Source organism: Gossypium hirsutum, chromosome A03, assembly GCF_007990345.1.
Source record: "Gossypium hirsutum isolate 1008001.06 chromosome A03, Gossypium_hirsutum_v2.1, whole genome shotgun sequence".
In the NCBI taxonomy this organism is placed as follows: Eukaryota; Viridiplantae; Streptophyta; class Magnoliopsida; order Malvales; family Malvaceae; genus Gossypium; species Gossypium hirsutum.
The window spans coordinates 103,516,091-103,531,535 of NC_053426.1; the positions used below are offsets into that span (position 1 = coordinate 103,516,091).

At 35.0% G+C, this 15,445-nt stretch overlaps 1 protein-coding gene across 1 annotated transcript; it reads left to right on the top strand.

Moving 5' to 3' along the window:
- The first annotated feature begins 10,062 nt into the window (after positions 1 to 10,062).
- On the top strand, positions 10,063 to 13,006 carry LOC107948234 (receptor protein kinase-like protein ZAR1). The gene is made up of 2 exons (XM_016882712.2): positions 10,063 to 11,904; positions 12,003 to 13,006. The coding sequence occupies exons 1-2, from the start codon at positions 10,428 to 10,430 to the stop codon at positions 12,677 to 12,679; spliced, it is 2,154 nt and encodes a 717-aa protein (XP_016738201.1). The 5' UTR covers positions 10,063 to 10,427; the 3' UTR covers positions 12,680 to 13,006.
- Positions 13,007 to 15,445: the final 2,439 nt, after the last annotated feature.

Here is a 15,445-nt window from a genome sequence, read left to right on the forward strand (position 1 = left end):
TTGTTTAGAGGCGTTCCTTTAGAGGGTCAAGGGGCTATCTTTCTGGCTGATTTGATGAAACTGCCTTTTGGAGAGTTTAATCTGATATTGGGAATAGACTGGTTGGTCAAGCACCGAGTGAGCCTAGATTATGCTACAAAAAGGGTTGTACTGAAAACTGCAGAGGACAGCAAGGTAGTAGTAATTGGGGAGCGTCAGAATTATCTATCGAATATGATTTTTGACCTACATTAGTGTTTCTAATTTTGAGGATTTGGCGGTTAAGGATATCAGAATAGTTCAAGACTTTCCAGACGTGTTTCGTGAAGATTTACTAGGGTTACCTCCGAGTAGAGAAGTGGAGTTTGAGATTGAGCTTCTTCCTGGCACAGCTTCAGTATCCATCGCTCTCTATAGAATGGCACCGAAAGAGCTTGCAGAGCTTAACTCTCAGATTCAAGAGTTACTGGATGCGGATTCATTCGTCTTAATGTGTCTCCGTGGGGAGCACCAGTGCTGTTTGTGAAAAAAAGGGATGGATCCATACGTATGTATATCGACTACCGGCAACTGAATAAGTTGACTATCAAGAATAAGTACCCCCTATCGAGGATAGACGATCTATTTGACCAGTTTCGAAGTGCTTCAATTTTTCTTAAGATTGATATTTGATCAGGGTATCACTAGTTGAGAGTGAATAAGGCTAATGTGTATAAGACAGTATTTAGGACTCGTTATGGACACTACGAGTTCCTAGTAATGCCATTTGGACTGATGAATGCACTGGTAGCTTTTATGGATCTAATAAACCGGGTGTTTCAGCTCTATCTAGATCGGTTCGTAGTGGTATTTATTGATGATATACTGGTGTATTCGAAGATTAAAGATGAGCACGTCGAACATCTCAGAGTGGTTCTACAGATTCTGTGAGAGAAATAATTGTACGCCAAGTTTGGTAAATGTGAGTTCTAGTTACATGAAGTAACGTTTCTAGGACATGTGGTTTCTACTGAGGGGATTAGAGCCGATCCTCGTAAGATTGAGGCTGTCTTGGATTAGAAGTAGCCTAAGACTGTATCTGAGATCTGCATTTTTCTAGGACTGGCAGGGTATTATCAGCGATTTGTAGAGGGTTTTTCACTGATTGCAGGACCTTTGACTAAGCTGTTACGTAAGGGTGTACCGTTAACTGGACTGATGCGCAGTAAGAGAGCTTTGAGAAGCTCAAGACCGTACTGACTGAGGCTCCTGGGTTAATACAACCAGAGTCTAAAAAAGAGTTTACTGTTTACAGCGATGCATCACATGCCAGTTTAGGATGTGTATTGATGCAAGAGGGTAAGGTGGTAGCATATGCGTTTCGTCAGCTTAAGACTCATGAGGTGAATTATCTGACTCATGACTTGGAGTTGGCTGCAGTGGTGTTCGCACTAAAAATCTAGAGGCATTACCTATATGGTGAAAAGTGTATCATTTACACGGATCACAAGAGCCTCAAGTATCTCTTCACTCAAAAGGAGTTAAATCTTAGACAGCATAGATGGATTGAGCTACTTAAGGACTATGATTGTACGATCGAATACCATCCGGGTAAGGCCAATGTGGTGGCCGATGTACTGAGCCGTAGAGCTATGGCTGATCTGAGGGTGATATTTGTCGTCTCAGTTTGTTTGATGATGATAGTTTATTGGCCTAACTTCAAGTTAAACCGATGTGAATGGATAAGATTAAGGGTAAACAGATGAAGGACGAGTCGTTGGGTCTTCACTTCTGGCAGGTTGAAAGTGGGGATACTGTGGATTTTGGACTGAATAACGAAGGAGCACTCTATTTCCGTGGGAGAATCTGTGTTCTAAAAGATACCGAGTTGAGACAGTCTATACTACGAGAGGCGCATAGTAGCCCTTATGCTATGCATCCTGGCGAAAATAAGATGTACTAAGACCTTCGTGAGTTATATTGGTGGCCAGGTCTTAAACGTGAGGTTACGGACTTGGTGGGTAAATGTCTGACATGTCAACAGGTTAAGGCTGAGCATCAGTTACCTTCAGGGTTGCTTCAACCAGTTAAGATTACACTCTAGAAGTGGGAGCGAGTGACTATGGACTTCATTAGTGGGTTGCCCCTAATGCCAACTAAGAAGGATTTAGTATGGGTTATTGTAGATCGATTGACGAAGTCCGTCCATTTTATACCTATTCATGCTAATTACCCTCTACAAAAGCTGGCTAAATTGTATGTGTCTGAGATAGTGAAACTGCATGGGGTACCAGTTTCGATCATCTCTAATAGGAATCCTCGCTTTACGTCTAGGTTCTAGAAGAAGCTATATGAAGCTCTGGGTACTATGTTGGACTTCAGTACTGCCTTTCATCCTCAGACAGATGGTCAATCGGAGAGGGTGATTCAAATACTGGAGGATATGTTGAGGAGCTGTGCAATTGATTTCCGTGGCAATTGGGAGGGGTACTTACAACTAGCAAAGTTTGCATATAACAATAGTTATCAGTCTAGTATACAAATGGCACCTTACGAGACTGTATGGTCGTAAGTGCTGTACTCCTTTGTGTTGGACTGAACTGGGTGAACGTTGAACGTTAGGTCCTGAATCGGTTTTCGAGACTGAGGATAAGGTTTGGCTGATCAGGGACCGCCTGAAGGTAGCTTCTAACAGGAAAAAGTCTTATGCTGATCTGAAGAAACAAGAGATTGAGTATTCTATGGGAGACTTCGTGTTTCTGAAGGTCTCGTCTTAGAAGAAGGTTCTGAGGTTTGGTCGAAAGGGCAAGCTGAGCCTTAGATTTATTGGGCCTTACCGCATTCTGAAACGAGTGGGACCGGTTGCTTACCAGTTAGAGCTACCTCTAGAGCTGGATCAGATTCACGATCTCTTTCACATTTCGATGTTAAGGCGCTACTACTCTAATCCCACACATATTATTCCTGTTGAGGAGATTGAGGTTAGACCAGATTTGAACTTTGAGGATAAGCCAGTTCAGATATTGGAGCGAGATGTTAAGGTTCTAAGAAGAAAGTCCATCCCACTGCTTAAGGTTATTTGGCGTAATCATAGCTCTTAGGAGGCCACATGGGAGTCTGAGGATGCGATGCGTTAGCAGTATCCTCATCCGTTCTGATCAGGTAAAATTTCGAGGCTGAAATTTTCTTTTAGGGGGTAAAGTTGTATGCCCCAAAATCCCATATATTTATTTTTGTAAGTTTGTGACACAATTATGTATCTGCTTTAGTGGTTAAGTGTTTTGGGTGTGTGTGTGAGGTCCTAAGTTCAAGCCTTAGTTTGGACAAATTTTTGTTTTTATTTAAAATAAGCCTTGCTCTTGTTTAGTAGGTTTAAATTTGAATGTTAGTAAGTTTGCATCAAAATAGGCCTGCTGGTCTGGTGGTTAAGTTAAGTGTCAGATTGCTGAAGGTTTTGTGTTCGAACCCTTGTGCGACCAAGGAATTATTTTGCTGCTTAGGCCGTGTGAGAGTTTGAGTAGAATGGGATTCTGAGTAGTGGATTTAGTAAAGAGGTTGATGGAGATAATTAAGGAAAGTTGGGTAGGGGAGTTATCTGAATCGGGTTCAATTTTTATTTCCCAAAAATTTGATTTCCAGTTTTTCTGACGTTTTAACTTTAGTATCCTCCTCTGCCAAATTTTCTTTCCCCCTTAACTGCCAAATTTTACCCATCTTTTCTCTTTTGATTCTACTTCCTTATTAACGGAATCGTATCTTCCCCTTTTCCTCTCTGTCATTTATCTGTACAACACCGATAAGTGGAATTTTGGTATACCTGTACGTTGCGTATTCTAAAGCACTAATCTGGGGTTATATTGTCTCTTTGGGCAGTAGCGAATTCTAAAATAAGGGACTCGTATTTCGTGGAGTTTTAGTCGAATTTTTTGAGGTGTTATGGGTAAGATCGAATCGTTCAACGCCTAAGTTTCAGTTTTGGATTCGATAATTATTCAACTGTTAAGTGTTTAATTAGGTACCTACTGTTCAATTATAGGTTCTAGAGGGTTCAGGAGTGTTTTCGCAATAAAATGATACCAGGAGTGTACCCGAAACACTAAAAATGAGGATCGACGAAAAGCCAAAAAAGTATTCTGTCGACGCCACACGAGCGTGTGGTTGCTAGTGTAGTAGGCCGTATGACGGAACACGGGCGTGTGGTCGACGAGCCAGACCGTGCGCCTATGACACGGCCGTGTGATGGCCAGATGGGCCGTGTGTGACACACGGGCTCGACCAAGTTAGACCGTGTGGGCCACATGAGTACGTGGGCCCACACTGGCAGATCACATAGGCTTGTGAGCTCAATTTACTGATTTGTTTGATAAGGTTGCATGGGTCGCCCGATTCGACTGTGAACCTACTGTGGGGTCGTAAGCAATGCTTTAATCCCTAATTGATTGAGTAATATATGTATGACTGTTTACTGAGCATGATTAGGACACTGTACTGATTATATGCATGACATTATGTGATAATATGCCACGACTGTATGTTGCATTGGATAGGGATGGGATAATATATGTGGAGGAAGTGTACTGAAAGGCTTTAAGCCTAATATACTGGCAGCTCGGCTGCAAATTACTGTCTAGTGTCACTTCTGTTACTATTTTAGAGTGTAGGGATAGGTGGGTTGATTATATTCCCACCTGGAGTATAGGGTTGGACGGAGATGGTATGTAGAGGCTGGCTGGGTAGGACTTGTTTACTACGTAATCTGCTAGTGTACTGATTACTGATACTGTAATGGGCCAGAGCCCAAATGCATGACTGCTTCTATACTGAGATGGGCTAAAGCCTTAAATGATGCTGTCATTGATACTGAAAAGGGCTTAGCCTAGACTAAGTTTATTTCTATCTTGTCTGTTTGTTTGCACGGGGAATTATACACCGAGTTTACGTAAACTCACCCCTTCTGCTTATTCTGTGCAGGTAATCCCTAAATTTGACTTATCGGTGCAGCGGAGGACTTGGAGGTGGCCACACAAACCTAAACTTTTACTTCAACTTTGGGTATTTAATTTTTAATTATACTCTGGGGTAATTTTTGATATAAATTGTGAATTTTCTGAGACTTTTACTTAATTTGGGTTATTATTTATTTTTATGGATTTATAACTGCTAAGACGTTTCAAAACTCAGTTTTTTCAAAAAGGTAAAGTTTTCTCTAAAAATGCAATTTACTCCAAACAATTTTTAAAAGCTTCTGTAACTAAATGTGTAAAAACGAATGACTAGATAAGTCATGATTTTGAGGTTAATAAGTGTAAACAAACGAAAAATTATTTTAACGTAACAACTTAGTTACAAACGCTATCATGTGACATCTCCAGATTCGACCATAATGTCTAGTCCGGGTTTGGGGTGCTACATGATGAAAATGTTGTTTTCATCCATTATCTCTATTTTTATGTTTATTATATTAAGTTAATTAACTTTAACTTATTAATTAAAATTTAATTTTAATTATTTATATACATAAATAATCCTTGCTGTCCACCATTATGAATTCCAACATGGTCTATTTGCAAATTTTAGACCTTTAGTTAATTTCAATTTAGGTCTTCAATAGATTTTCTAATTAAAAATCTATAACGATTGAACTTTATGATTTAGTCCCTAAACATTAATTAATCACTAATTCGATAAAATTACCTATTCATAATTCAATTCACTAATATAATAACTTTGTAAATATTTAATAAAAATATTTACAGGCTCGGTTCACAGAAATGGGGTTTCGAAATTATATTTTTCAACACTACTGACTTTTAGGTCGTTACGATTTCATCTTTGTGTTAATGTGGTATTATTATTGTGAATTGATATTGTTTATCACTTTTTTGCTCCAAGAATGATATCAGTGTCACTACCAAGGCACCAAAGGTTGATAACGGTGATTGGCACCTAGTTAATGCTTTACTTTCGACTTGGACTTTGTTCCTGATGACAGAGTCACCTAGTACTAGTTCCAATTGACCTTAGATGAATGGTATATGAATAGATGTTCAGTCAAAGGAAAATGACATTATATTTACTTTTGCTTATTGAGTTTGAGGTTTTATGTCGTTTCGTCGGTGTAAGGGTTTCATCTTTGTGTTTATGTAGTATGTTGAGGTAAGTTTTTTGAGTGACTAGCTAAGTGCCACTTGAATACGTTACTTCTACTATCACTGTGACAATTTGTCTGTTACTTGTCATATTTGGAGTTAGCAATTTATTGAAACAAAATCTTTGTGCTTTGAATGGTGTTGATATTGTGGATGTATAAAAGCCCGACTTTTAAGATCAATTCATTTGAAGAAATTTACCTTGAAGATTGGATTAAATTGGATCATGTATATCGAATCCTTTGGATTGTAGAGATCGAATTAGGGAGCATTGAAGGTATATATTCAAATAGTCCACTTTACATTGGTCTTTATTAGTATATCATATTTTGTTATATTATAGGTACTATTATTAAAAGATTGAATTGTAATTGATCTCTAGTATGTTAACAAGTCTCGAGAACTCTTATATATTGAAAGACCTATATAGGTTTATGTACTGAGTATTGAGAGCACTTTATTTTTCATTAAGAAACATGTTTGTGATGCATTTGAGAGTAAACTATCTGTGTTTAGAACCTAAGTTCTTACAGGGAGAACTTAGAAGTGAGTGACTTAGGTCTTTAAGATACAAAAGTGAGGTTACTATACTCGGAGAGTGATAGGACTTGATTCACTTGTTGCATTAAGGATTAAAGATAGTGAAGTTACTCATTGAGCTAAACTCCATAGACGTAAGGAAGTCGAATTGTTTAAACAATCCTTAGTGTCGTTTGTTTACTCTATTTTATTTGTTCATCACAATGGCAACCAAAGTGATCACTACAATCAAGTACTTCTAGTCAAACATTATTAATTAGCAACTGTGTGATTTAACATGGTATTGTTATTGTGAATTGATATCATCGATTCCTTTTTTCGCACTAAGAATAATATCATTGTCACTGCCAACACAATAAAGGCAAATAATGGTGGTCGGCACCTAACTAAGGCTTTAGCTTTCAAATTGGACTTTGTTCCTGATGACAAGGTCACTTAGTACCATTTCTAACTAATCTCAAAGGTTTAAGACCTTTTTGAAGAATTCTTATTATTTTTGTTTTGTTCGCCTATGCTTTTGCATGAACTCTTTGAATCTCCTTTTTGTATATTTTTTTAAAACAATACAATCTAATTAATGGATAAAACATTTGTTTATATATTAAATTTTTTATTTATTTTTAATATACTCATGAGATATATGTCATATTTTAAACCTATTTATGGAGTCTAGAAGATTTCACAAGTTTTGTATGGCATAGTTTCTCTCTCTCTCTCTATATATAAAGATCAATATCATAACTTTACCTTCGTTTTCTCTTTTAGTCAATGTTGTCCAAATTGGATTGACCTGATCGGTTGAATTTAATATTGATCGTCGAATCGATGATATATAATAAGAAATAACACGAACCATTATCAATTGGTAATAAATTGAATATCGAAATAAATAAAATAGTTGAACCAATTCAACTGATTATGAATAATTTTTTAAAAATAGTTTATGTATTATTTTATTAAATTGAAAATCGATAATACGATCGGATTAATTACAAAATTTGTGAAGGTAGTTTCCAACGTAGCCTATGACAAGGGTTGGGGGGGGGTATGAGGATAAACTGAAAAAACATGGAAGTGGGGTTCAGCCTTCAGAGTTGATAGCCCCCACACTGACAAACGGCTAGCTACCACTCTAAGTTCACATGCCAATTTATCTTCCTTTTCCTAAAATCTCACGATAAATTGAAAGTGAAAATGAAAGACGCTGAGAGGCATGGAGGAAACCAATCTATTGTACACGTGGAGAACATTCGAGAGGTGTACGTACTGGCCCCCACTGCTTACAATACATCACGACCGTTTCTTACTTAATGGGTAATTAGATGGCATGTCCAATCCTGGCTTGACAATCAAACTTGTATTTCGCTTTTCAGTTTTCCTTTTTTTTTCCTTTAATATTTTTATAAATTATCATAAGAGGCTGCTTTTCTAAAGCCTTAAAAATAATAACAAAAATTAGCAAATAATTTATTTTCTATAGTATTATCCCAATATAAAATTGAAATACTATTATATTTTTTATATTAATAATTTCACTATCATATTAATTTAAAATATTATTTATGATGATATATATTTAATGGTCAATTTTTTTATATAAAATAAGCAGTTAAAAGTTTTAATTTATTCTAAACTTGACACATATAATTTATATAAATAAAATATGAAATATAATTATTAAAATAATAATATGAAAATTTTAAAAATATTGTTGTAATTTTGTAACAATATACCTTATCTAATGTACTTTCAATAGAATTTTTCTTTAAAAAAAATCATCAACAAAATTAATAAGACCACTAATTATGTATATATATACCGGTTGGGTTATATGTTTAAGTATGAAGGCTTTTTCAAAAAGTGAGAAGATTTAGGTAAAAATATAGACTTGAAAAAATGGTCTTGGACAAAAAGTAATGTCTGTTTCTAAATGGGTTGGGTCTCGAATAGGAGTTTTTACTTGACTTAACCTGATCCGAATCAGCTATTTTATTGTTGCTTTGTTGCTGTTTTAGACGTTTCGTTATTATATTGCTACTATATTATTATTATTATTTGGATATTGTATAATTCTTATTTTATTGTTAATTTTGTTATTATTGTAGATGTATTTACTTCCTAAATTGTAACTATCATAGTATTATTTAAATATATATAATGTACCATATTTTTTAAATTTATTTTTATATAAAAATAAATTTAAAATAATTAATATAAGTAAACTGAATAAGGTTCGAATTTAACATATTTAATTTAGATTAAATTTAAAATAAAATTTTAAATCGAATGAAATTTAAATCCAAAAATCCAACTCGACCCCAACTATTAGTAGAGGTATTTAGACTCCATTAATTTATGAAAACATTTATTTTGGTGTGTTAGTATTGTGGAAGATGAAAGCAGAAAGTGAGCATAATCATAAAACATGTTCCCTTAACCGATAATGAGAAATGTGGAGGTAATGATGAATACTGACTGCTTCCCCCACTTGTATACCCTGTCTGTTCCCACACTTGAAATTGAATTTATTCATGTGTTTTGCATTTAATACCAAATCTTACAAACATTTTGATTTTTTTTTTATGTTGGATGAATTATAATAATAGGATGAAGTTTGATTAGTGTAATTTGAATTCAAATTATATTCCATTACTTAATATTTATACAAACATTTTGATTTTATTGAACAGTTAATTAACTATTTATATATAAATGAGATTGATGACCAAAAATCCAAAAGTTTAAAGCAACTATTGGCTTTTTCTTTGTATGCCACTGTTTCCACTTGGATTTTTTCTATTGTTTCTCTTATATAAAGTTATTAACAAATTTAATTTAAAACTAAAATTTAATTTTATTTGTATTTTATTACCCAATTTTAATTTTTTAAATTAAATTTTATACTCAACATTACTTTTTTTATGATTTCACGATAAATTTTAAAAAAAAAGGTCTTTCAAACATTTTATTTTAATAAGTGATAATAAATTGATTTATATAAATATTAAAATTGCAGAAATTAACATAGATATTTTATTTTATGAAAAAAGTCTTGGAAAAAGGTCTAGCTTTATTTATAAAATAAAAATTGTATTTTTTTCATTTTTTGTATTTTTCATTAATTTATTAGTTTAATTTATTAAATAATATATTTTGTATTGAAAAATATTACAATTTTGTTAAATTTTATTTTAAATTATTCAAAATTAAAGTTGAATGAAAAATTCAATACTTAATAAAAGAAAAATAAATTTACCTATAATCTAAAAATAAAATGAAAATTAAAAAGTAATACCAAAATTTAATCACAAGTTAACAACAGTTCCTTTGGAAAATATCATGATAAAATAGATTGGAGATATTGCAATAAAAAGAAGAATGTATATCAGTAGTATTCATCAATTCTCACCAGCTTTCACCTTTTCTTTTCCCTGTTTTATTTTATAACTTCAGCTAAGTAAAAGTTTTTTTCTCATCTATTTTCCCAAGGTCTTGCAAGCTAAGCTGAAACCTTTACCACTCTTCAACATATAATATACACTCTTTTCTCTTTTTTCTTACCAGTCCTACCTCACCACACTCTGTCTCTCTCCTCCCCCTTCTTCTTCTCCCTTTCTTTTGAGTCTCCATTGTTATCTCTTTCCAAGCTTTCTCCTTCATTACTTGCTCTTTTCCCCAGGTAGACAGAAAGGTAAGGCCTTTGAACCCAAAGATTTTGCATTTTCAACATTTTCTTTCCAACGGTCATATATTCTTAATTTCTCCTTTTGTTCTGTGGATATGCTTTCTTGGGTTTTGGTGGTTCTTGTTGTCTTGAACTTTCATGATGATGTGACTTGTTTGAACAATGAAGGGTATGCTCTCATATCGTTTAAGCAGTCCATCTACGAGGACCCTGAAGGGTCTCTAAGTAACTGGAACTCTTCTGATGACAACCCTTGTTCATGGAATGGGGTTACATGCAAGGAACAAAGGGTTATTTCTGTTAGCATTCCAAAGAAGAAACTCTATGGGTTTCTTCCTTCTTCTTTAGGCTCTTTATCTGATCTTCGCCATGTAAATTTGAGGAACAATAAATTCTTTGGGACTTTGCCTTTTGAGCTCCTTGAAGCTCAAGGGTTACAGAGTTTGGTTCTTTATGGGAATTCCTTATCTGGGTCTTTGCCTAAAGACATAGGGAAGCTTAAATATCTTCAAACGTTAGCTTTGTCTGATAATTTCTTTAATGGGTCCTTACCCTCATCAATTATTCAATGCAAGAGACTAAAGACCCTTGATCTCAGCCGGAACAATTTCACTGGTTCTCTGCCAGACGGGTTTGGGACTGGCTTGGTCTCTCTTGAGAAACTTGATCTCTCTTTCAATAAGTTCATTGGTTCAATTCCTAGCGACTTGGGAAATCTGTCTAGTTTGCAAGGAACTGTTGATCTGTCACACAATCTTTTCGCCGGTCACATTCCGGCTAGCCTTGGAAATCTTCCTGAGAAGGTTTACATTGATCTTACATTTAACAATTTGAGTGGGCCAATACCCCAAAATGGTGCTCTAATGAACAGAGGACCTACTGCATTTCTAGGGAACCCTGGGCTTTGTGGCCCTCCTTTGAGGAACCCCTGTTCTCCAGATACTCCAGGTGCAAATTCACCTTCTTCATATCCGTTTTTACCTAGTAATTACCCACCCGGAAGGTCAGATGACAATGAAGGTAAATACGAGAGAGGGAGAGGACTCAGTAAAGGAGCTGTTATTGCTATAATAGTGAGTGATATAATTGGAATATGCCTTGTTGGATTGCTATTTTCCTTTTGTTATTCAAGGATCTGCCCATGTAGTAAGGATAAAGATGACCATGGCTATGGTTTTGAGAAGGGAAGGAAGGGAAAGGAGTGTTTTTGCTTCAGAAAAGATGAATCCGAGACTTTATCAGAAAACGTAGAGCAATATGATCTTGTACCACTGGATACACAGGTGGCATTCGATTTGGATGAGCTGCTTAAAGCTTCTGCTTTTGTTTTGGGGAAGAGCGGCATCAGTATCGTGTACAAGGTTGTGCTTGAAGATGGACTTTCCTTAGCTGTGAGAAGATTGGGTGAAGGAGGCTCGCAGAGGTTTAAGGAATTTCAGACAGAGGTAGAAGCTATTGGAAAGCTGAGGCATCCTAATATTGTTACTCTAAGAGCATATTATTGGTCAGTTGATGAGAAGCTTCTCATCTACGATTACATGCCTAATGGAAGTCTTGCCACTGCATTGCATGGTATGTTTCACCTGGCTTTCTTTAAGTACTATAATTTTCATTCCATTACTATCGTTCATCTTTTGTATTGATTGTCCCCATTTTCTTATCACTACCAGGGAAGGCGGGGATGGCATCATTCACACCATTATCGTGGTCTGTTAGACTTAAAATCATCAAGGGTGTGGCCAAAGGCTTGGTTTATCTGCACGAGTTCAGCCCCAAAAAATATGTTCATGGAGATTTGAAGCCGAGTAATATATTACTTGACCAGAACATGGAAGCCCACATTTCTGATTTTGGACTTGGACGGCTTGCCAATATTGCTGGGGGGTCTCCAACCACACAATCTAACCGAATACCTTCAGATAAACCGCTAGAGAGACTACAAAAGAGTTCTTCCTCCGAAGCTGCTCCGCTCTACTCGAACTTGGGATCTTATTACCAAGCTCCTGAAGCCCTGAAAGTGGTGAAACCATCACAGAAGTGGGATGTCTACTCATATGGTGTAATCTTGCTAGAGATGATCACGGGAAGGTCACCTGTGGTTCATGTAGGTACCTCAGAAATGGATCTTGTTAATTGGATCCAGCTATGCATTGAAGAGAAGAAACCACTTTCAGATGTTTTAGATCCTTACTTAGCTCCCGATGCAGATAAAGAGGAAGAGATAATTGCAGTTCTCAAGATTACAATGGCTTGTGTGCATAGCAGCCCCGAAAGGAGACCAACCATGAGGCATGTCTTGGATGCTTTGGACAGGTTGGTCTTATCAACTGATCAAAACACCAACTAAAACCAAGGATCTGGTTAGTTGAGTTCCACTTGAACTGAAACTTTGTAGGTGTATAACAAATTGTGGCAGTGGATAGCAACAAAGGAATGTTAATGTCTCTATTTTATGTAGGATGATGCCCTTGTTTATGGCAAGGGCTAGGTGATGGTAGGTCTGCTACAAAAGCTACCGTGAGTTTTTTTTAACTGCTTTGTGCTTGTGCATGAATTGACCGTCTGTTATAGTAATACAGTGTATGTGGTGGGTGTTTTTTTTTTTTTCTTGCTCTTGTAGCAGGCCTTTTTGTCCCTTGTTTTTTTCTTGGTCAGTGAAAGTTGATTATCTTAATTGTTTTCTTTTCAATTTTAGCTTGTCCAGACATATGATCTTGAGCTACATAATATTTATATATTATGCATGAATTCCCCAAGGCGCAACACGTTGGGGTCTCCAAGTCATCATAGAATATACTATTCCATTTTCTACATGCGGATATATATATATGGTGAGTGGAGTGGCCTTGGTATTAAATAATAATAATAAATAAAATAGAGAAGAGAAAATGGGGGATCTTTGGGTGTAATTCGTAAAGAATAGTTTTCCTTGATTTGGAGCAAAGGGGTGAAATGCAAGTTGCAAACAGCCATATGATGGGATTAAATGCAGAGTTCGGTTAGAAGGAATAGAATGTGATGGAGGTTGCGTTTCTTTTACACCCGGCTCTAATTCACATCCAAAGGCGTAGTCGAGAGTTGACCATCGCATATACTTTTCACACATTAGGCCCCGCTAAATATAATTACAATGTGGATGCTTTGACTGATGATGAGGTGATTCAAGTAGGCAATGAATGGCAACTTGCTGATGTGGGATAAAGCACCTGTCCGTATGAAAGTTTAGAATACGTAACCATTCTCAAATTAATGCGTCCTTCTAGTTAGTAGTCATTATATGGTTGATAGCCGCTTATGGCTTTTTCATAAATAAAAAAAAATTATCCTCTATACTTTTTAATTATTTTATTAAATATTAAATCCATCAATAATTATTTATTATAATTAATAGTTAGTACCAAATTTATTTTGGGTAAACTCAGCCATGGTCATTTTTACTTATTTAGTTTACGTTTTAATCACTTATATTTGAAATGTTACGTTTTAGTTACTTACGTTATCGTGTTGTAACATTTTAGTCATTGAGCCGTTAATTGTCTTTAACGGTGTAATGGTAAGTTAACATGACATGTTAAATCATTATTTTAAATAAAAATTTTAGGTTAAATTAACAATTGATCTCCATATTTTTTCGTTTTGAGCAATTTAATTTTTTTCTTTTATGTTTTTTTAACTTTTTTTTTTCCATTTTCTTTTACTTCTCCCTCTATTTTCCTACTTTCTCCATTTCTTTTAACACATCAGAAAGTCGAATTGGCAATGAATAAAGAAGCATGATATGGGTTTATGGGTTTTGATTATAGGCAATGATGGCTTCTGACTTCTTGCTTCTTTCATCACTGTCAATTTGACTTCTTGATATGTTAAAGGAAATGGAGAATGTAAGAAAATAGAGGAAGAAACAAAAAAAAGAGAGAGTAAAGTTTAAAGAACATAAAAGAAAAAAATTAAATTAGTCAAAACAAAAATATATATAGGGAGCTATTGCATAATTTAACCTAAAATTTTTATTTGAAATGAAGATTTAACGTGTTACGTCAGCTTACCATTACACCGTTAACGGCTCAGTGACTAAAATGTTACAACACTATAACATAAGTGACTAAAACGTAACATAAGTTAAACAAAAGTGACCATAAATATACTTTACCTTTTTATTTTTCACACGTAATGATGAGATTTGACATCTAAATAATTTTTTAGATTTTACTAGCTTTTTTTTTTTGTTACCCATTGTTCCTCTTCCCATTCATAAAACATCCAATCCATTTGAAAGTAAATCACCTTTATCATATTCGCCAAATGGAAGATTTTAACATAACCTTTAAAAGAAAAATGGAACCCATTAAAATACAAGTAAAAAAAATCTTAAAATTTGAAGCATGGTTTAATAAAAATGCCAGTGTCACTGAAATTTGTTTAAGAAAAAATAAGAAGGTTAGAATTTAGAAGTGTGTGGTGAAATAGGACAGGAGTGCAGTCAGCAGATTAATATATGAGAGCAATCATGTCATCTCCCCGGCGCGAATGAAGGGAGTAAAAGAAAAAACAAAAGTCTTGGGACAAAGAGAAATGAAGAGTGTGATAGCTGTGTTTTGCCATAGCTGGGCACTCAGTCTGTCTGTTTTCATGACTTTTAACCCTATCTTTGTTGTCGGAATGTATACCATCCCATCGGTCTAAACCTAAATCCAGTCCACCCGCCCCTACTCCTCCAACATCCCACTCTTTACTTTATTTGAGTGTAGATTCTGAAAAACATACACGACAAAGAATTTCTGTCTGATGTCAAATAAAAAATATATATTATTATTACTTTTTCTATTATTATGTTGTTAAATATGTCAAGTTTGATTAAATGATTAGTAGGGGAAAATGAGAGATCCGGGGTATCTTCATTCTTGTAGATTACCAAAACCAAATTTAATGCTCCAACAACCAGATCAGGATATCCCCTAAATTTTGCTCATTTTATTTATTTTCACTATTAATAACATTTTCTTAATTTTATGACATTGGAATGGTGGAATCCTATGTTTTGAAATTGGTGATGTAACTGGGTAAGATTTGTTAAAAAAGAGAGTGGAAAACAACTCTTTTGAGTATGGATCCC